Source organism: Cervus elaphus, chromosome 10, assembly GCF_910594005.1.
Source record: "Cervus elaphus chromosome 10, mCerEla1.1, whole genome shotgun sequence".
Taxonomy (NCBI): domain Eukaryota; kingdom Metazoa; phylum Chordata; class Mammalia; order Artiodactyla; family Cervidae; genus Cervus; species Cervus elaphus.
The window spans coordinates 51,068,596-51,090,173 of record NC_057824.1 but is presented as its reverse complement, the minus strand read 5'-3'; the positions used below and the strand labels follow the sequence as shown (position 1 = coordinate 51,090,173).

General features: G+C 52.9%; 1 protein-coding gene across 1 annotated transcript; it reads left to right on the top strand.

Moving 5' to 3' along the window:
• Positions 1–6,684: 6,684 nt before the first annotated feature.
• NPTX2 (neuronal pentraxin 2) lies at positions 6,685–18,616 on the top strand. The gene is made up of 5 exons (XM_043915600.1): positions 6,685–7,278; positions 8,939–9,155; positions 14,045–14,289; positions 16,030–16,209; positions 17,164–18,616. The coding sequence occupies exons 1-5, from the start codon at positions 6,853–6,855 to the stop codon at positions 17,389–17,391; spliced, it is 1,296 nt and encodes a 431-aa protein (XP_043771535.1). The 5' UTR covers positions 6,685–6,852; the 3' UTR covers positions 17,392–18,616.
• Positions 18,617–21,578: the final 2,962 nt, after the last annotated feature.

The window sequence follows — 21,578 nt, the reverse complement described above, 5'->3', positions numbered from 1 at the left end:
ATAACAACCCTGTCTTTCCTTATGGATGCTAGATGAGTGATATCTATTGGAAATGAGATAAATTTATCCTAAGGTATCCTTGGAAACAGAGAACAGATTTGAAACAGAGGACTAAAAGTCAGAGATTACCAACTACATCTCTTGCTTTCTTCCCAGTGGTTTTAACTTCCCTTCTCTTGCTTGCTCCTTCAGATGCTCAACACTTTCTATCTGCTATGCCTTTCATTATTCCTTTCACGGATTAATTCTCAACTTCTCCCTTGCAATGAAAATCCCTTGCAATTCCAACACTATGACTTTCTTCCTGCAAAAAACACTGGTTATGTATTGAGCAAAACCTAGTTTCTCTTTCATAGCACTACCCCTGTTGAGGACTTCCCAGGTGGCTCAGTGGCAAAGAATCTGTCTGCCAATGCAGGGGATGCAGGAGATGTGGGTTTGATCCCTGAGTCAGTAAGACCCCCTGGAGAAGGAAATGGCAACCCACTCCAGTATTCTTGCCTAGAAAATTCCATGGACAGAGGAGCTTGGTGGGCTACAGTCCATGGGGTTGAAAAGGGTAGGACAGGACTGAGCACGCACACACAAACACACACCACTTTTGTGCACAAAGATACCCAACAAGACATTTATTGAAAAGAGGAAGTACATCAGACCTAGATGTTGCACTTAAGGAGCTCATACCCCAGTTCAGAAGGCAATTATAATAGAGGCTGAAGGAGCAAGAGAAATAAGGAATACAAAGACAAACTACTGTCCTTTACAATGTCATTTCAGACCGAGTAAAATCATGTAAACTTTGTGGACAAGGTGACATGTATGGCAGAGCTGTGTAGGATGGATGAATTTTGTGTCTTCAGAACTGGTGGGAAGGTCATTACAGATGTAGACAAGACCTGAACTCCAAATCTGAAGGATGGAAAGTGTGTGTCATGTATGAAAAGCATAGATTACTTTGATCAGAGTGAAGGGTAGATTAAGAGACACAGTAGGGAAAGAGATGACTGAGAAGTGGAGGGACAAATAACGGAGATGAAAGAGTTTATAAACATGCATCAGGAGATACTGAGGCTTCTTAGCAAAAGGGTTAAGTGCTTTAGAGTTGTGCTTCAGGAAAACTGATCTGGCAATAGAATGTAAGCTGAAGTGGAGGTGGCAAACTTGCAGAGTTTAGTTAGGAGGTAACCATATAGTTTAGAATAAAAGTAATGAGGTTGTATCAGTGAAGATAGAGTTGACGTATTGTAAAAGTAGAATTAGAACTTAGAAACCGACTAGAATTTGAATGGATTTGGAACAGTGCAAAGGAGATTCCAAAGTTTTAAATTTGGATGACTTGAGAAGAATTAACATATGAAGAAAAGATGAGGAAAAGAGAGATGGGGAAGAGAAAAATTAATTTAGTTGAGGACATATTGAGTTAGGACTGCTGGTAGCATATCCTTGAGATGTCTGGCATGCAATTGGTTTATCATGTTTATCATGAAACTCTGTAAAAATCAGGTAAAGAGTCATTAACATAGAGACCAGAGCTGAAAGCACAAAACTGTTTGGACACATGTACAGGTAATGAAAGAAGATCCAGAGAAGAAAGAATAAATTCCCAGAAAACAAGAAAAAAAAAAATCAGAATACAGTATCATAGAAACCAATAATAGAAAGTTTTAAATAAAAAAAAGAGAGAGAGAGACTTAGCCAGCAATGTTGAATGCTATAATGAGTTCCAGGAGAAATATATGAAAATGATCATTGGATCAGGCATGGCAAATTATTAATTTTAAGAAAGCTATTTTTGAAGAAGCCAAGCCTTTTAAAGGGTTAATTAGTAAGCTAGGGAAGGGTACAGAGAAAAGAGCCCTTGACTGGAAACTAGAGAACCTCAGTGTCAGCTTGGCTCTGCTTTTAAGTGGCCATATGACCTTTTGACCTTTCTTAAACTATTTCCTAAACTTCAAAATTCTATAAAATCTCTCTCAACTCTCACTTTCAGAGGTTGAAGCAAGCTACTCATGTGCCTAAACCACACGGTGACACTGAGCTACAGATACTTATTAGATATGTGTCAATTTCACTAGCTGTAGTCTGTGTAAAACAGAGGCCCTTTCTGTTTCCTAATATAGAAAAACTGAGACTATGTTCTCGGGGTATTTCCTCCAAGAAAACCAAGATGATGAGGTTTCCTCTTCCAGTTCCTCCCATCCCCTATCATCCTTTACTTTTAAAAACTGAGTTAAGACATTAGCCTCAGTTTATCCAGTGTCTTGTTCTAATGCTTGAAGTCAGAGAATGCCACCAAAAGCCCCTTTTTTGTTTGGTGAAATCAGTTGGGTAATATTAATAATCAATCCCCCTAAATCATGACTTTCCAGTCACATGTGATCATACACTAATACAGGAAAACTTCCTGAAACTCAGTGTCTCATATCACTTGCGCCCAAAATTAAACCAGAAATATGTTATCTGAGAAGAACCCAGATGCACTGAAGAAAAAAAATTTGCTTTATTTGGTGGCCCTGTTTCTACTGGGATCCCTTAGCAATACAAACTCAGAGTCACTGAAATGTTAATGATTACAAATCTTTTATTTAGGTCCAGGCGCATTTATTTTTGTTGTTGTTCAGTCATTAAGTTGTGTCCGACTCTTTGTGACCCCATGGACTGCAGCATGTCAGGCTCCTCTGTCCTCCACTATCTCCTGGAATTTGCTCAAATTCATGTCCATTGAGTCAGTGATGCTACCTAACCATCTCATCTTCTACCTCCCCCTTCTTTTCCTGCCCTCATTTCCCCCCAGCATTAGGGTCTTTTCCAATGAGTGGACTCTTTGCAACAGGTGGTACATATATTAAGTTAATGTTGATGTAAAATAGTTCATTTTGACTGAATTCTCTGATTAAAGTTAATAAATACAACAGATTATCTTAAATAAACACACACAAATTAGGAAAACTTTCTCTTGCTGAGACACCAGTAAGTTTTTCTGAAATTCTCATCTTGCCTTTCCTCCAAAGAGGCTGGTATGTTCTTTCCTAAGAATCCTTCCTTACTTGGTATCATAGAAAATAAAGGAAATTTTTTAAAGATTTTTTTAATGCATATAGGTGAAAGAGGGAAGAAAAGGATAATCAGGATCTATTTTGCACCTGTTCTATGTCAAACATGTTCACATACATTATCTTAAGCCTGACAATACTTTGTAGCAAATTAAGCTTTGATGTTCAAGTTGAGAAAACTGAGGCTCATAGGGGTTAAGCTATCCTCTCAAGGTCAAATGGCAAGTTATTAAAACTAGAATTGAAGCAACTGCTGTCTGACTCTGAAGCTCAAGTTCTTTCTACTTGACCATGCAGTTCATTCTAATAAAAAAATACACTCTTGAGAGGGTCTTAGCATTTTAAGCATAAGAGATTATTATTTAGATTTTTTTAAAGATTACTAGTTAGGATTCTCTGGAACCTCCAAATTCTGTTATATCTGCATTGAATCCTACATTTGGGGGGAAAACACACACACACACACACACACACACACACCAGCCACCACCAACCACACACTCTTAGTTCTCCCTCTTAATTGAAATTCAGAACCGAGGACAGTTCCTGAGTCATGTTTGCAGGAAGTTGTCCTTGGATTCTGTTAGTGAGCTCACACCCCCACTCTTGACTTCCCAAGTGGCACTGAGAAAGAGAGGAGGAAATGTAAAAAAGTATAAGATGGGATCCTCTGACACTATGGTGGAAATTAGCACATTTCCCAGAAGACCAAGATAAAAATGCATGTGAGAAGAACCAGAGAACCAAACAGATGGGGCAATAAAATGGAGGCGGAATGAGCTCATCAGGATTCCCAGCACACGGTTTACCTCCATAGTGGGCTCTCAGCTAACCTGGGAGCCAGGAGACATAGTGAATGAGTGGGTGGTTACTATGCTGCAGCATGTTACACTAAGAGATTAGGTGGAGCTGATTCACAGCTGCAGATCTGCACGACTTTTCAAGTGAAGGAGATTCTGTGGGCCCTGATCTTTGCCACACACATAACCACCCTCACGGGTGGCATGAGTCAGATACACAGGGTCCTTCAGATAGACAAGGTTGCTGTGCTGTGAGTAAAATGAGGATGAACCTCCATGTTGTCGAGAGCAGATTTCAACCCTAGCTATGGCCTCTTCTTGTGTGAAGGTTTACCTGCTGTATCACAAATGCCCTGCCTTCCCATAGTCACCCATGGTTACAGGTGGTTCACAACACAACAGGAAAGAACAAGGCTCTGGAACGTTCATCATAGCGAACAGTGATTCTTTCTCAAATCACCAGTCCTTGAGCATCATCAGAAGGGCCTTTGGAGAGTCTACTCTAATCCCTTCTTCTCATACACAAGGAAACTGATGTCCAGAGAGGAGAAACGACTCATCCCAAACCACTTAGCTAGTGACAGAGTTGCTATGAGGACTCACTCCTGAGCCAGCAGACTTTCCGCTGCGCCAGGAAAACAAAACAAAGCCCCAAATAGCATAGACCCTGTTCAGTAAGCCCTCTAATTATACTGCCTCCGAAAAGTATAACATCTTAAATGCCTGCGTCGTTCCATCTGGGCCTTGGCAGTTTCACTGGTAACTTCTCATATTGAAAATCTTCGGAGAAACTTAAGAGTAAATACTTTGGGATATATGCTTTGTTATTTCTGAATCTTCTTGTACACTGTTTTCTTGATTCAGGAGGAAATTAGAATTCTGGAAATACAGTCGATTTTATTTAATTATTAAAGGAACAAGCCTCTATTTCAAGTTGCAAATATGACTCTATCAGTCTATGCCAAGAAAGGCTATATGGAAAAATACAGGCATACTACCCTAATTGTCACATCCAATTAAGATCCACCAAGGTCTGCGAGTTAAAAAAACATCAAACCTGTGAGTGAAAATTTGAAAAGTCAAAGCCTTATCTGAATAATTCTGAACATGTCTGGATTTGGTGCATTGTGGAACCATTTAAAACATAACATTTTAAGTGCTTTGCAACTTTGTTACCTTCATTTTGCAATTTGTGTATAGGAGGGCTCATTTGAACTTGGGGAGTTTTTTAAGGAGCTGAAGTAAGAAGGATGTAGGAGGAATGAATCTATTCAAGGTCATACTTACAACTTGAAAGGGATAGTTACAGGTGTTGCTGACCAAGAATTAACCCATCATCCACCCCCCCTACATTTTCCACTAATGAATATTCTTACCTGAACCATCATTACGTCCACTGTCCTCTGCCTCCGGTGTTATGTAGACCAGATTTCCTGTCTCTAATGTTTATCCACGAAGAGATTTTCATGTATAGAACTTTTCTGGTAATTTAGCAACATTATCCTTGAAAATCCCACATCTATTTACATAACAGAAGCTATTGTTTGAAGTGCAAAGCAGGTCAAAAATTCGGTTTCTGGAGATTAATCACTGCAGTCTATTTTACATTATCATAATAATTTCATTTATTTTGATACAGTGTGTTTTCAGAATCAACCTCAGCTTCCGTGCAGAAGTGACAAATCCATTTGTTTCGGGTATAATGGATAATATGATTAATGACCTTGCCACAGGATTTCTTAAAAACGGAGGGAAAAAAAAGTAAAGATTTCCATTTATAATGTGCAGTAAACCAGCTCTGTCGCTTTGCATCAAAATCTCTGTGAACTTGTTTGCAAACCACAGCCCAGATTCTGAAACCAATTTGCTCCTGCTTTGGGGGGTTTCTCTCTGTCTCTGTTCCCTCCAAGAACCTGAGGACAGCGTCTCTAACGGGGACACTGGACACCCTGGGCACCCTGTTTCCGAGGGTGGGGCGCTGTTTCACCACGTTGGCACCATGGCGAAGACTGCGGGTCGGATCAAGGCCCCTGTGGCCCAGGCCTTGCTGCGAAGATCACCACGCGGCGGGCTGTGGCCGGGACCCGCATCGGACAGCCCTCCGAGTGGCCTCGCGACTCCGCGCCCCAAGCTGGACCGAACGTGGCGCGAGGGTGCGCGGGCTACCCCTCCTCGCCGTCGGATCTGCCGCCTGTTTCTGGTCCCCGCAGACCTGAGAATTCTTTCCGAGACGGGACTGCGGACGCGACCCGTCATGCCTCTCTTTCCCGCCTTTTCGGTGAGGTGGCCGCGGCCCCGCCTCGGCTGGCCCATGTCGGCCGTGGGCGGGTGGCAACGGCAGCGCAAGGTTCGACTCCCGCCCGGGGCGCCTCCTCATTTGTGAAACGGGGGTCGTCCCCGCCCGGGGGCTGAGGCGACCGCAGAGCGAGGCCTGGCGCCCTCGGAGCCGCCTCAGGGGCCGCCGGGGCACCAGGGGGCTCTTGGCTTCTCCACAGCCCACGACGCCGGCGTCCTCGGGTGGGTCCGAGGGGGCGCCTGGACTCGTTTCGGCCGAGGCTCCTGAAGGCACCCAGGACCCTTTTTTTTTTTTTTCCTCAGCCGTCCCCTCCTGAGGGCCGCGGGGCCCCAGGCTCCGGCCCACGCGCCCGCCCGCCCGCTGGTACGCAGCTCTGCGAGTAGGCGCCCTGCCCCGCCCCCGCGTGACGCGCGCCAGGCCGGGCCAATCAGAGCTCGCGGCGCCGCGCCCCACGCGCCGGGGCCCCCGCCCTTCCAGCTTAAGAAAGGGCGCGCGGGCCCCGCTGGGTCAGAGCGCAGAGCCAGACCGAGTGCGCCGCTTTTGCGACGGCGGGCGGACTCCGCCGGCTCCAGCGCTCACGCTGCTCTCGAGCGGCGAGCCCGGCCGCAGCCCACCGCGCAGGCGCCCCCCGCCGCGCGCCCCGACGGCGCCGGCTCGCCGGCCCGCCCGCGGACGCTCGAGTGAGCGCGGCGGCAGCGGCGGGATGCTGGCGCTGCTGGCCGCCGGCGTGGCGCTCGCCGTGGCCGCCGGAGCCCAGGACGGCCCGGCGCCCGGCAACCGTTTCGTGTGCACGGCGTTGCCCCCGGAGGCGGCGCACGCCGGCTGCCCGCTGCCCGCGATGCCCATGCAGGGCGGCGCGCTGAGCCCCGAGGAGGAGCTGCGGGCCGCGGTGCTGCAGCTGCGTGAGACCGTCGTGCAGCAGAAGGAGACGCTGGGCTCGCAGCGCGAGGCCATCCGCGAGCTCACGGCCAAGCTGGCGCGCTGCGAGGGGCTGGCGGGGGGCAAGGTGCCGGGCCGGGCAGCCTCGGGCAAGGACACCATGGGCGACCTGCCGCGGGACCCCGGCCACGTCGTGGAGCAGCTCAGCCGCTCTCTGCAGACCCTCAAGGACCGCCTGGAGAGCCTGGAGGTACCAGGGCGGGGGGTCCCTGGGGGGACGCCCCCGAGGCGCGGGGCAGAGGAGGGGCGCGTGGTCCTGCCCTCCGGGCTGTGCGGGACACCGCCGCCCGGGCGCGCTCGCACGCCAGGCGAGCTGGGTTTGGGGTCAGGGGAGCTCTCGGTCCGGCTCCGAAACTTAACTTGCGTGGCTCGCATCCCCACCCTTTTGCTGGAAGGAAAGGGTTAAATTCCCGCCCACCCCACCCAGCCGTGCCAGGCCTGTCAGCTGTGGGGCCATTCACTCCCCGAGGTACAGCCTGGCGAATGGGGACGGCCCCCTTCCTCGCTTTACAAATCTCCCAGTCTCCCCGAGCCGGACGCGCTCCTGGACCTTGTCTCAGCGGACAGAGGGCTTCCGCGGGAGGTCAGCAGCCCCGGGCCTCCGGTGTTAGCTTTTATAAATCAAATTGGGCCGGACCAGAGCGGGCAGAGGCCCCGGGGGTCTCAGCGGAAGGCGAGCGTGGGCGGGTCACGGATCACACCAGGCGCGCCTTGAAGCCGGTTAACTTCAAAGACGCTGTCCCCCAATTGCGCGCGCGGATCCTGGGGTGCCCCTCCCGATTGCTCTGGGGGAAGAGACCTTATTCCCTTCTCGGAAGGCGTCTGCAGTTTGGAACTTTGAGAAAAATCTTCATTTAATTTCCATCTTTACTCTCCGCCCCCGTTTAAGAAGTGTGGATGTTTCTGTTACACACGTTCACCAAAATACTTTTTAGCAAAACTAGACTGCAATTACAGGTGGTAATTATTGCAAAATTATTTGAGAGTTTCCTCTGGCATGATGGCTAAATACAGTATTTCCAGCATCTGTATATCCCTCGATTCATTATGATTAATAAGAGCTAACGTTTCTGGAACACTAAATATGCGCCAGGCATATTATCTAATTTTAACCCGTGCAACAACCCCCCAGGAAGATCCTATAATCTATTTTACAATTTGGAACACTTAGAGGGAGGGGTAGACAGCTTGCCAAGGACTGGTGGCTAGACAGCAGCCGGCATCCTCCAGAGCCAGCAGAATGGTAGAGGAATAAAAGAAATAGGAAGTGAGGATTTAAAAGCAGCATTAAAAGCGAAGATTCCTGGAATTCAGACTGTCTCTGTTTTAGAGTTCTCATTTTCCAGTAACATCTCTGCCAGCATAATCATGCACTTTTGTGCCCTACTGGAACTTGGAGGTTGGGGGTGGGGGGTGGCGGCGCGCGGCTAGATGAAAGTTCATCAGCTTTGAAGACCGTTTGATTACCTCTTCAAAAAAAAAAAAAGTCCTAGCTTTATTTTGGTCCTTATTTGAGAATGATAGATGTTGGTTAAATCTTTGACTTTTTGGTGAGAGGAGGTACACAGCTTCCTGAGAGGGGAAAAGAAATTCCTAAATTTCAAATATTGCAGCAGAGTAATTGCTGTTTGACTTTGAAATCCTTTCCGTACCGGAAAAGAGAAAGAGAAAAGAAATCAGCGAAATGCTCCCGTTCCCGCCATTGGCACGATTTACTATTTCTATTTGGAAGCTTCTCCCTGTGTGGCGGGGGCCATTAGAGCTCCATTTCACAGTTCCTTTTTAAACTGGCCCTAATACTTCTCCCGCCTGTGCCCCCCACCCCACCCCCTTCCCTCCACCACCGAAAGCACCAGCTCCGAGCGAACGTGTCCAACGCGGTGCTGCCCGGCGACTTTCGGGAGGTGCTCCAGAGGCGGCTGGGGGAGCTGGAGAGACAGCTGCTGCGCAAGGTGGCCGAGCTGGAGGACGAGAAGTCCCTGCTCCACAACGAGACCTCGGCTCACCGCCAGAAGACGGAGAGCGCCCTGAACGCGCTGCTGCAGAGGGTGACCGAGCTGGAGCGAGGTGAGCGCCGGGCTGGTGTCTCTGCCGCCCCCTGGCGGCCGTCCATCAGCCGCCTCTCCACCCCCCACCCCCGCCCCCGCCCCCAGCCCATCGTCTTGGTTCTCGGCTGCTGTGTAAGGGGGTGAAGCGGGGCTCAGAGCAAGGGACGGCAGGCCTGGAGGGGCCCGCGGCACTGCCATCTTGCCCCCGACAGATGCGGCCACTTGGGCCGCTGAGGGAGTGGTCACTGCTAAACCCCTGCCAGCTGACTCTTGGCGGGGAGCTCTGCTCCTGAGTTTGCTAGGTTCTGAGACAGCTCTCCTCCGATCCTCCGATGCTGGGGGCAGAAATCCGGCTGACGCCTTACCCTCCCAGCCGCAGCCCACCTCTCCCTTCTGCCTCTCACTTCTCAGGCCAGCTGTTGCTGTTTCAACCTGAGTCATCTCGTGGTGCACAGAGTTTGCCTTGTTGGCCTGGTCAGAGACTCAGTGGAGATGGAGGGGGCACTGCTAGCGGCTGGTAGGGTCCTGGTTTTCACCAGCTGTGCTCAGACCCCATCGTCAGCAGTGATTGTGGCCCTGCCTGGTGGTTCCTGGCTGTTTGAGCAAACAATCGGGGTGACTGACAACAGCCGTCTCTGGAATTAACTCCACCCCCAGCCCCACTGGCAGTGTCCGTGGAAAACCAAGACACTCAGGATCAGCTCGGCCAGTCTGATTCCTGACCTCCTGCCACGCGGGCATTTCAGTCCCTTCTTAACTATACCCTTCAGCAGACTCTGAGCCTCTTTCTCTTCTCTGCTCAGATTCTGGTGGGTGAGTTTCTCCCACAGGAAACAGGAAAGGGAGGGATCAAGGGCCCTAGGTCATTCAGACTGTGCTGGGTGTGAAGTTTTAGGTTTGCTGGTTGCGGGTATGGGATTATAACCTTTCAAATGCAATAACCCGACAAGGGCAGGTTCTGATGACTCAGTTGCGTGAATTGGCAGGCCCAGTGGCAGAATGTCCGCATACTCTTCCAGCCACGTCGGCTCAGCTGGGCCAGATGGAGTCGTCCAAGGGGAGAGTGTTTCTGTTTCATTTGATTTAGTCGCTTTTTCAGCAGCATCCCAAAAGTCACAGGGTTCCTTCATCCCTTTCCTGTTCTCTTCTTCCAGAAAAGCCTATCCTTCCTTCCTTACCATTATTATTGCACTTGGATTCTTGAATTTAAAAATGTCCTCTCTGCCTCACCTCCGTTGCTGGGTGACCTCAGGAAGCTCCTTAGGTCTCAGAGGCTTTCCCCAAAGGCAGCGCAGCTGCAGCTTAGCTCTCTGTCACAGAGCAGGAGGAGAGGAAGGCACCGTTGGGTCCAGGGGTGGGCGGCTCACCTTCCCTTGCCCGGCTGCGCCCTCGTGGGGCCTGCGGGCCGAGGGAGCAGGCACAGTGCAGTTACTCAGCATCTTGATTGGGAGGGGGTGGCTGCAGAGTGAGGGGAGGAGGGCTTTGCCAGAGACCTTGGTGGCAGTGTACCTCACTTGGCATGGTGGCTGAGTTGCTACGAGGAAGTGGGTTAACAGAAGCGGGTTGGTTGAAGTCTACTGAGTTTGAGTGTGGAGTCAGGACTCTTGTTATACCCATTTCGTAGATGAGAAAAAGTGCTCCCAGGTTCTCAGCTAGACCTGTCATCTGTCTCGGGGAGAGGGGGTCGAGGTGGGACCCAGGCTACCGGCTAATGGACGGCAAAGGCACATAACCCACCCCTCCCCATCTTGTTCTGTGACTCCAGGGAAGCTCTGAGTTTCACATCACGGCTGTGACCACCTAGGAGCTGCCCCTCTGTGACTCTCCCTCCCATCCTTGGTGTGTCTGTTCATAGCCAGAAAGCCGCAGTCAGGCCTCACCTCGGCCAGTCTGATCCCTGCACCCACGCTCTTGGGTGCTGCAGAAAGCCTGCAGACCTCGCCCGGCAGAGGGGAGGTCCGTGTCCAAACTGGAGCTGGCGTCCACAAGGACAGGGCCGTTCTTGCAGAGCCTGCAGACCCTGGCGCTGAGCGGAGGCTCAGGGTCCGCTGCCTCTCGACCCCTCGACAAGAACCCTAGAATCCCGTGTGCTCCACCCAGCCCCGGGGTGAGTCTTTGAGGGAGGCGATCGTTTGTCTTCTGAGCAGTTCTCTGTGTCTGTCATGTGTGTGACAGGTGTGAACAGAGATGGAAGCTGCCAGCCCCCAAATGTACCATGAGTAGAAAGCATACGGTGTTCCTTAGAAGCATCCTGCTGAGCCCAGGGGAGACGGCCCTCAGCCACACGCGGAGCGGGGCCCTTGGGGTTCTCTGGCCTTCGGGGCATCATTTCCTGCCTGTTCTGTGCCAGATGCTGGGCTCTGAGCTCCACGTTCTGTGTCTTCTGTAATCCCTGCGACAACCCAGTGGGATGGGATTTGGTTAGATGAGGGACTGAGTCAGAGCTGAGTGACGCCCACATTCACGTGGCCGCCAGACTGCAGAGCTGGGGTGGCGGTTAGTGGCGACCCCCGAGGTCCAGAGTCATGGAGGCTGCAGCCTGGAGCGGTGCGTGGGCCTCAGCCCTGCTGGGCGGGATGCTCCTCACAGCCCCATGCTGAGCTCCTGACCCTGCGTGTGGATGCTCCTGTCTCCCAGGTCCCAAGGATGCTCGTTTTCTTTACTGGGAGACCTGCTCATCTGTGGGGGCCTCTGGGCTCCGGGTGCTCCAGCCAGGCAGAGCCCAGCTAAGAGCGAAAGTAAACACTGGAACCCTTGTCTCTTAGCCCCAGGCCGCTCCCCATCTTTGGCTTGTCGGCCACCTGCAGTCTCTGATTTATCGGTCAGGCCTTTTAATTCCTTAATTGGTTTTAGCTAAGTTTCCTCTGAACCTCCAAGCTGTTTTATATGAATAGAGGGCGCCAGCTTTCAGGGTATGGCCGCCCCTCAGCTCTCCCAGCCCTGATGGAACTGATCTGTTATCACTGGGCTAACAATATTACTAACCCCGAGCCTGATCAAATTAGCAAGCCTGCCCACCTGCAAGGAGAGAAGCCATTTCTCTCTATTATATAATCACATCTCCTGAAAACAGAAGCATTTACACATTAAGTATTTGCAGCTGCATGTCTTGGGAAGTGCAACTTCCGTTCCTGGCTCTGTCATTTGCGGGCTGTGTGACCTGGGGTAAGTTGGTGCCTCTGCTGTGCAATTTTAAAAATCAGGGAGCTGGGACTTTCTGGGTCTCTCAGCCTTACCTGGGGCCCATCTCAGCATAACCTCTGGCTTGGCCCTGCCCTCAGCTTCCCCAGGCAATGAGGTCTTCCCACCCCTCACCCAGTGCTCCACAGCCTTGGGAGGTCAGGAGGGATCAGACAAGACTGCATAGTCAGCAGATAGAAATAAATACTATGTGTGAAGCTTAGACTCTGATGTTTCTACATTGCCCGTTCCAGAGAAGTCAGAAGGGTGACAGTGGGCCCTGCAGCCTTCCTTTGTGGAAGGTCCTTGGGTGGGATGTGAACTGTGGCACCAAAGAGCTTCTCTCACGTGTCTGTGTTCCTCACTGTGGCAGAAAATGAGTCTGGGGTGGGACTTCCCTGGCAGTCCAGTGGTTAAGACTTTGCTTTCCAAAGTAGGCGGTGCAGGTTCAATCTCTGGTTGGGGGAGCTAAAGTCCCACATGACTTTGTGGCCGAAAAACCAAAACATAAAACACAGAAACAGTATTGTAACAAACTCAATAAAGGCTTTAAAAATGGCCCACATCAAAAACCTTTTTTCAAAAAATGAGACTGGGGGCTCGCGGTGGAGAATGGTTCATCCACTCTGGCTCCTGTTCTACAGAGCAGGGTGAGGAAGGAACAGATATCATCCACTAGTGACACAGGCAGTGTGGTTCCAAGCCGAGAGAGCCTGCCTGTCTTTGACGGAAATGAGGATCCTCTGGCCCCTCGTCAGTGCTTAATAAATACTTATTGAAGGAGTGACGGGCATTTAGGTTCCTTCCCTGGCAGCCTCTGGTCCCCAACAAGAGAGAAGCTTTTGCTGTGACAGTGCACGGAGTCTGCAATCCCCTGCAAGCGCTGGGATCTGTGATGAGCAGACAGGGGCTTGTCCTCTGTGTGTTTAGTTATGATGTTGTTAATTTCGAGCTTCAACCAAAACTGTACTGAAAATGACTTAGATCTACTTAAGAGTTTCAGTTGTTTGCCAAAGGTTTCGGAAGCGCCATGTGCTTGGGGCCAGTCCCAGGCAGGCCCCAAGGGATCAAGGCTCAGGGCAGGTGGGCTCGCCTCAGTGGGTCGGGAGTCTGCCTCCTGCTGGTTCCAGACTGCAGGAAATGGGTCGGTAAACTTGGTTTTCTCTCGAGGAGGGAAGAGCAGGTCCTGAGCAAAGCAGTTCACTCAGGGATTTAGTCCAAAAGCCACTTCTGAGTTCAGCTGTAGTGTCGAGTCACGGGTGCCTGACTCCTTCCCCTTGGGCGGTGGTGATTCTTCCAGGAGAGAAGTGACATGGACTCGTTGGTGGACGAGTGTCTATGGAGCGCCAGGGTCCCACCTCCAAGCCCAAGTCCAGCAGGCCCCTGGCCCAGCCCTGCTGAAGGGGCCGAGATTTCTAGGAAATAACAGAGGCAATGGGACATGGCTGAGGAAGTGTTTTTTGGCTTAGTTTAACCAGAAGGTTAAACCCAGCGTGCCTCTTCCCCCTTCCTCGAGCTTCCAAGAGCAAGGATATGCCTGTTTCCCCACTTCAGCACCTTGGACAGCGGACAGTCTGTAGCAGGTGCCCTGTGCTTGGGGGACCCGCTTGCTGGGAGAGAGTCCAGGTCAACTGCTGCTCTGGGCTGTGCTGGTTGTGGGGAAAGAGAAGGGGGTGCTCACACACTATCAACCCCTCTTGCGGATCCTGCTCCCCCCGCCTCCTGCAGGCAACAGTGCTTTCAAGTCGCCAGATGCGTTCAAAGTGTCCCTGCCCCTCCGCACGAACTACCTGTACGGCAAGATCAAGAAGACGCTGCCCGAGCTGTACGCCTTCACCATCTGCCTGTGGTTGCGGTCCAGCGCCTCACCGGGCATCGGCACCCCGTTCTCTTACGCCGTGCCCGGGCAGGCCAACGAGATCGTGCTGATTGAGTGGGGCAACAACCCCATCGAGCTGCTCATCAACGACAAGGTGAGCCCACTGGGACACCTGCCAGCCTCCCCCCTATCCTGGCGGCCACTGAGGTTGGGATGTTACAGGAAGTCTGACATCTGACCTCAAGGCTGTACTCCCCCCGAAGGCGACGGTTTGGACCTGACTCAGTCCCACTCTGGACAGGTGACCGGGCAGGGGGCCAGGCAGCTGTAGCCTGTGGGGATCCAAGCTGTGAGTCCCACCAAGAAGCCGCAGAGGGTCAGAATGAACTAGGCCTCCTAGGGGCAGCCTGAGTTTTCACAGGCCCTCAGGCCAGTCAGTCACAGTGGTTCCCCAGGAATAGGGGAGGGTGTGTGTTTGTGTATGTGTGTGCGATTGTGTGATATTTCTCACGAGCATGTCTTTCAGCGGAGGGGTGGGGGGGGGGGCTTGAAATATATTTACATACAGTAAAATTTATACTTTTTAGTTCAACCAGTTTTGACAAATGCATAGCTGTGTAACCACCACAATTAAAATATAGAACAGTTTCATCTTTCCCCCAAATTTCCTCCTTCCCCTTTTTTAAATTGGAAGATAATTGCTTTACAATGTTGTGTTGATTTTCATTCCCTTTTATAGCCACCTCCTGCTTGTACTGCCGTTGGTGGCAACCACCCATCTGTCCCCTGTCCCCACAGTCCTGCCTTTTCCAGAGTAAATACCCCTTTTTGATAGACTGGCTTACTTTGACATTCAGGAACGTGGTCTCCTTAAGAGATCAGCTCTGGGCGTCTGTGGGACCCTCCTGCAGCCTCACTTAAACATAAGGCAGGCTGCACGTCCCCCAACATGCAGCCTCACACCCTCCTTCCTGGGGCTGAGTGGTAGATGGCTGCAGAGCCCCAGCGGGCTCCCTGGGCACTCAGCCCCCACCCTGCTTGTCTCTACTGAACTGCTCTGGCTGGAGTTTGTTTCAGTGGGAAACGCTACAGAATCCACATGCAGGGCCCCTTCCAGCAGTGGCCATGTCCGTGAGCTGGGGACTAATTGTTCTGAATAACGCGCTTGGACGAAGCAGAGCTGAGAGCCTTGTTTTCCCCTCGGTTTTGATGTCGTGTAAACAGCCAGTTCCTGGGAGGGGAGCTCGGGGTTGCTAGGACACCAACAGTAACAACATGACGCTTGACAGCAGAGCCGGTCTGTAGAGGACTTATAGGACCGCGGGGAGACGGCGTGGGGTGCGAAGGCCCTGTGTGCACTCCTACCTGCCCAGGGCCTGCCCAGGAGGACACACACGTGTAGATCCCCAAGTGTTGCAATGGCTGTTGGGACCCTACCAGCAGAGTGTAGATGCCTGATCTGACTGTTTTCCAAAGAAGTTGCCCAGTAGAGCTCAGACTTCCCTTTGGGTTCTCCAGCGAGGGACATTCAGGACCAGCATGGGGGCAGGGAGCTGTCCGTCACATCTGCGTGGTCTGCACAGTGTCCATCCCAGACCCTCAGCCGAGCCAGGATCCAAGCATGTCCAGTCGACAGCAGGGCCCCCTGGGGTCAGGGGCTTGTACCCAGGCTGCCCCTTTCCCCTTAAGAGTCTGTGACACGTATGGTGTCTCCAGTCCAAGGGTCCCTGTGAGCTGGCAGGGTCAGGTGTGCTACCCACAGAGCAGAGAGGGGGGAGATCAGAAGGGACCCCCCTCCCCGATGAGAGCAGCAGTGCGCTCAGGGCCTCCAGTCCCCCCAGGTCCAACTCCTGGGGACCCCGAGGGGCCCTCACCTGCACGTTGCCGCCTACAGGTTGCCCAGCTGCCCCTGTTTGTCAGTGACGGCAAGTGGCACCACATCTGTGTCACCTGGACGACGCGGGACGGCATGTGGGAGGCCTTCCAGGATGGGGAGAAGCTGGGCACCGGGGAGAACCTGGCCCCATGGCACCCCATCAAGCCTGGTGGTGTACTCATCCTCGGGCAGGAGCAGGTGAGTGCGGCAGCCAGAGGAGTGGCTGGCCACGCAGCACATGGCTGTCTCCCTGCCTGGGGCCCTGCCCAGCCGTCTGCCTGCCGGACCTGGCCTTGGTCACCGCGGCATGACAGCCAGGCTGGACACCTGGGGTCCCTGCCGGCCTAGCTCGGGCTGTCCTGTGGCCTGAGGGCGGGCATGGGGACACGTCCTGCCCTTCCTAGCAGGGACCAGGTTGGTGAGGTGGGTTCCGGCAGATTCTAGAGTGGAGTCTGACCACCACAGGCAAGCAGGAGTGTCCCTGGAGCCCCAGGGGCCCCAGGCCATCTCCGGCTCTTTGGCCTCTGCCTGCCGCTGTGTTGGCTCGGGATGCCCGGTCCTGGCTGGTACTGGCATTTTCCAGGGGCTCCCAGCTCAGGGTCATAACCTTGATCCCCAGCACGGCCCCCTGGGGAACCACATCTGTGGTTGAGATGGGGCAGGGACTCAGAGGCTGCCCTCAGAAAGCTCGCCCCTGGGGCAGAGGCCATCTGCTTTCGGACAGAGAAGAGTTCACGTCTCAGTCTGTGTTCGGGGTTTGCTGGTGGAAATCAAGGGAATAGACCCTGGGCCTTTGGGGGGCTTTGAGTCGGGTCTCTTGGCTCCCTGTTATTTCTCCCCTGGGAGGGGCTGGATGTCGAGCGACCCAGGTTCAGTTCCAGCACAGGGACCCTTGGGCAAGGATCTCTCTCAGTCTACCCTCCGTAAAGCGGGCTGGTTTGAGCCACGCCATCTCCCGGGCCTCACGAGCCCTGGAGCTTTAGAAGCAGCAGGACTCGGTGGTCGCAGGGTGCCATCTGAGTCGGGGGAGTCCGCCCCTGCCCCACGTCCTCCCAGGCTGGCGCTCCCCCGCCAGGCCGGTCACATGCCCAGGAGAGGGGACAGACATGTCCGCCCTGAGCCTGCCCCACGTGCTCTGTCCCCCTTCCCCAGGACACAGTTGGTGGCAGGTTCGACGCCACGCAGGCATTTGTTGGGGAGCTCAGCCAGTTCAACATCTGGGACCGCGTCCTCCGTGCACAAGAGATCATCAATATCGCCAACTGCTCCACGAACATGCCGGGCAACATCATCCCCTGGGTGGACAACAACGTGGACGTGTTCGGAGGGGCTTCCAAGTGGCCGGTGGAGACCTGCGAGGAGCGTCTCCTTGACTTGTAGTCACCCACCCCTCTGTCCGGGAGGCAGGGGCCGGGCCGTTCCCCTCACGGCCCCCGTGGAACTGCGCGCGAACTTCCTGCCACAGTGGGCGGGGGGCCCTCGAAGCCCCCCACCCAGGGCGTCTCGGCCTGAGGCTCTGTGGCGTCACTTGTCACCAGCTTATCTGTTCCGAACCACGATTTTGTTGGTTTGGGGCGGGGAGGAAGCCCTGAGCCGCAGGTGGACGGATTCCTGACTCCTACCGTGGAGGGACTCCTGCTCAGAACCCCTGTAAATGCTAGCGCACCCCAGCCCTGCCCGCTCTCACGGATCCCTGGTGTCTCGTGTGCGCCGTCTTCCGTCCCCTTCGAAGGCTGTGCATCGTCCTGCCGGAGTGGCTGTGTCCCTCGTGTGTCGCGTACACCCTTGCTGTCCGCTGAGCACGCAGCGAAGCCCCTCCCTTCTCCCCCACGCTGCCCCCCCCCAAAAAAAGGGCCTTTCTCTTGGTGGTCTTTACGCTGTGAATCTTTCTGTCCCAGGAACTCCTGAGCTTGCGGAGGAAGACAGGCTGCCCGGACACTGCCCTGCCTGATCTCCGAGGTGGAGGGAGCGTCTGAGGCCCCGGGGAGGGGGCTGTGAACGGGAACCCTGGACACAGAAGGGCCCAGGCTGCTGTCCCCCGCCTCCGTCAGCTTGCCCTCTGACCCGCGCTTTGGTGGAATCCTGGCCGGCTTTGAAAGGTGTCTTTTTCCCACTGGTGCCAAAAGTTCAGTTGCAGCTTTTACAACCATGCCATGTGGTTTGGGGAATTGATTTTTTTTTACCCCCCCCTCCACAAACAGAAAGAGCAGCCATTAACCCGCTCCCGGTTTCTTGATGTCTCGTCCCACTGTGAGGCACGTGCTCATTTTAATTCACGTGGATTCCTGTGAGCATCCGACTGTCTCCACTATTTCCTCCAGAACTACTTCTTCAGGAAACGGACGTCGTTGGGCTGGTGCCTGCTCAGCGACTCCAGGCTGCTTAATTTATTGGACAGAGGTCGTCATTTATTTTAAAAGATAGACGTGGTTCAGTGGGGAAATTTATACAGCTAAATATTATATATTTTATTTTTCATACATGTTCGAAGTGCAAATCTGTGAAAGTTCCATTTGTAGGACCAAGCTGACATGCCCATCCCAACACTGTATGCTACAAGAACTCTTCTGATGATGGAATTTTGATTAAAATGCACTGGAAGACAGCCTCGGTGTCTGCTTTCTCCATGTCTGGGGCCGAGGGCAGGGAGGGTTGGGGCTTCGCGACCCCTGGCAGAGGGCTGGCTTCTCTGGTTAGCTTGGGCTGGGCCCCAGGGAGCAGCCCCAGGGGAGCGGGGAGTGCTTGGGGGAGGATGTGGTGCTGGACTGCCCTCGCCGCCTCAGCCCCAGCCAGGCTCAGGCTGGGGGTGCATTGCAGGCTCCACCAGTCTCTCTGTGCCCAGCCTGTCCCTGTCATCTCAGCTGGAGTCCCGCTTTGATGACCCTGCCCCAGATGGGACACCTGTTCAGCACCTGCCCCGTGTATTGTTCTCGTTGTTTAGTCGCTGAATCGTGTCCGACTCTTTGCAACCCCATGGACTATAGCCGTCCATGGGATTCTCCAGGCAAGAATACCAGAGAGGGTTGCCATTTCCTTCTCCAGGGGGTCTTCCTGACCCAGGGATCGACCGCACATCTCCAGCATTGGCAGACGAGTTCTTTACCACTGAGCCACCAAGGAAGTCCGCTCTGTGTATGCTCTGCCATAAAAATCTCCTTTAATCCTATTCACAACCCCCTGAAAGAGTTCATCCCAATTGAGGGGTGAATGCGTGGAACGATTAAAACAGTGACTTTGGGAACACACACCTGACCAAGGCGGAGCTGGGACCCAAGCCAGCCTGACTCTGAAGGTCCCTCCACCCACCCCCCGCCTTCTGGCTTTTGGCTCCGAGGGCCCTAGTGCCAACATGCCCTGCTGGTGCCTCTCTCTGTCCACCTGGCCCCGGCAGGTGTGTCGATATCTTTCCTCATCTCCCCCACGGTCAGGAATGCCCGCCTCATCAGCACTTCCTGGTTTGTATGTTTGTTCCATTTCAGTGGCTGCAGAGTATAACTCAGTTCATCCCTTTCCCAAATGGAAATACCTGAATGACTATTTTAAGGGAGCAGAGTCCAGTCTTGGAACCAAACGACACTGTGCTGGGTGTACTTGATACTGAGGCCGCAATGGAAGCTGTGACTTCTAAAGCCAAGCTCATCCCTGGGTCACTGAGGTCCCTGAAGTCCACTTTCAATGCTGTGTATTATGACTTGGCAGGAACTCAATCATTCGTGTAGGGCGGAACGTGAAATTGGGCCAGATTCCCTGCTTGGGGGCCTGTGGAATCCAAAGCGCTGAAATCAGGTGGAGAGTGGTTTATATGGAAGCTCCTTCATGATGAAACCAGCAGTTATTCAGATCTCCCCCTGAACGGCACTGAGGAGTTTTCTCATTTCTTACCCATGCCAGGCACTGGGCTCACCTTACCTGATTCCCTGACATTGCCTCTTCCAGGAGCAAAGTTTTGCATCAGGGCTTTGAACCCCTGCTGAGTCATATAATTTCCTTCCTGCAGTTGGAGAAGCTCTGAACCCAGAACATGGGACCAAAGTAGTCCTTCCAGAGCACCGAGCTCTGCCACAACCAAAGATCCCGCATGCTGCAACAAAGATCAAAGATCCCCAGCCACGGCTGAGCCTCGGCACAGCCAAAAAAAAAAAAAAAAGGCTGTAGGTGGTCAGTGCTGGGGGGTGGGCATTTTCCATGGGGCACTTCTTCCTTAATGATTTCTTGCTCCGCATTCAGCTACGAACGAACCAACCCAGCCATTGACCTCAACTTTGATGGCTCAGAGAACCACCAGTTGACTGCCTGGGGTTGGAGTTGCACCGTCACATGGAAGCGATTTGATCGTTACCGGGAACTTCAATATAATAAGGCAGCCTGTCAAGGCCAGGACTGCGCCGTGTTTGGTTATGTGACTTTGGCCTTGACAGGCTGCTGGCTTCCCATTGTTCTCTCCAGGAAGCACTAGGCAAATTTACCGGATGGTTTTACTTCTCTCTACAAAGCAGTAGTCCTGGTCTCTGGAGTTGTCAGTGCAAATATTCATGAGCACATTTTAAAACCCTGTTCAAGCAGAAACAAAACACAGAAGACAAGCTTGTGGGTCGCTTGACATTTCCTTGTCACTCATCATATACCAGAGACCATGTCCTGTGGGAATAATGCACCCCAAACCCTGGCTTTCTGAGCTTAAGGGAGTGGCATGGGTCACGAAGGGTCTGTGTCTTGGCTCAAGACTCAAGACTGGCAAGAAATACTGCATTTACTATCTTTGAAGTCTATTTGTCATCAGATACAATATATATAACAGACATGTAATGCTTAGACACAGTTTAAAAAGTAATCATAAATTGCATACCAACAACCAACAGATCTATTTAAGAGACGTTTGTTCAGGAACTTCCCTGGTGACCCGGTGCCTAAGACTCCGTGCTCCCAGGGCAGCGCGCCTGGGTTCCTGCCTGTCCCTTGTTGTTGTTCAGTCATTAAGTCCTGTCTGACTCTTTGCGACCCCATGGACTGCAGCAGGCCAGGCGTCCCTGTTTAGGGACAGTGGAATGACTGAGCGGTATCTGTCTGCCCCCAAAAGAGCAATGGATCTGACCGGGGGGAGGAACTCTCCGAAGTCCTTCCTTTGGGAACAGGCACTATGACTTGGAGTCCCTGCTGTTTTGAACGGGCTGGTAGGCCTGGGGTTGGAGTCGGGGCGGGAGGGTCGGGGGCAGTCCCCCGGGGTCAGCCTTGCCCCTGGAGATGTGGCCACGCCCCTGGAAATTGACCACGCCCCCTGGAGACAAGGGCACGCCCAGCTCCTTCCTAGCCTGCTCTGTCTTTATACCCCGGGGGACCAGGGCCACACGGTTGCTGCAGACACAGCCGTCATTTTCCCCAGGGCAGCAGCGCTGGCTCCCAAGCCACCCGTTAGAAGCCAGGGCCTCTGGCAAAGCAGAAGAATCGAGGTATGGCGTGGCCATAGTTTGCAACCAAAAAGATCCCATCCTCCTGGACCTAGGACAGGTCTGCGCGGCGTGGGTGTGGCGGGGTGAGCTCAGGTAATACCCCCACCTCCACCCGCCCTC

What these genes read in the sequence shown, in the direction of transcription:
- NPTX2 (XM_043915600.1), top strand. Translation starts at nt 6,853, where the DNA reads ATGCTGGCGCTGCTGGCCGCCGGCGTGGCGCTCGCCGTGGCCGCCGGA. An exon ending in ACCGCCTGGAGAGCCTGGAG is followed by an intron (nt 7,279 to 8,938) that starts GTACCAGGGCGG and finishes CACCACCGAAAG; the next exon opens with CACCAGCTCCGAGCGAACGT. An exon ending in GGTGACCGAGCTGGAGCGAG is followed by an intron (nt 9,156 to 14,044) that starts GTGAGCGCCGGG and finishes CGCCTCCTGCAG; the next exon opens with GCAACAGTGCTTTCAAGTCG.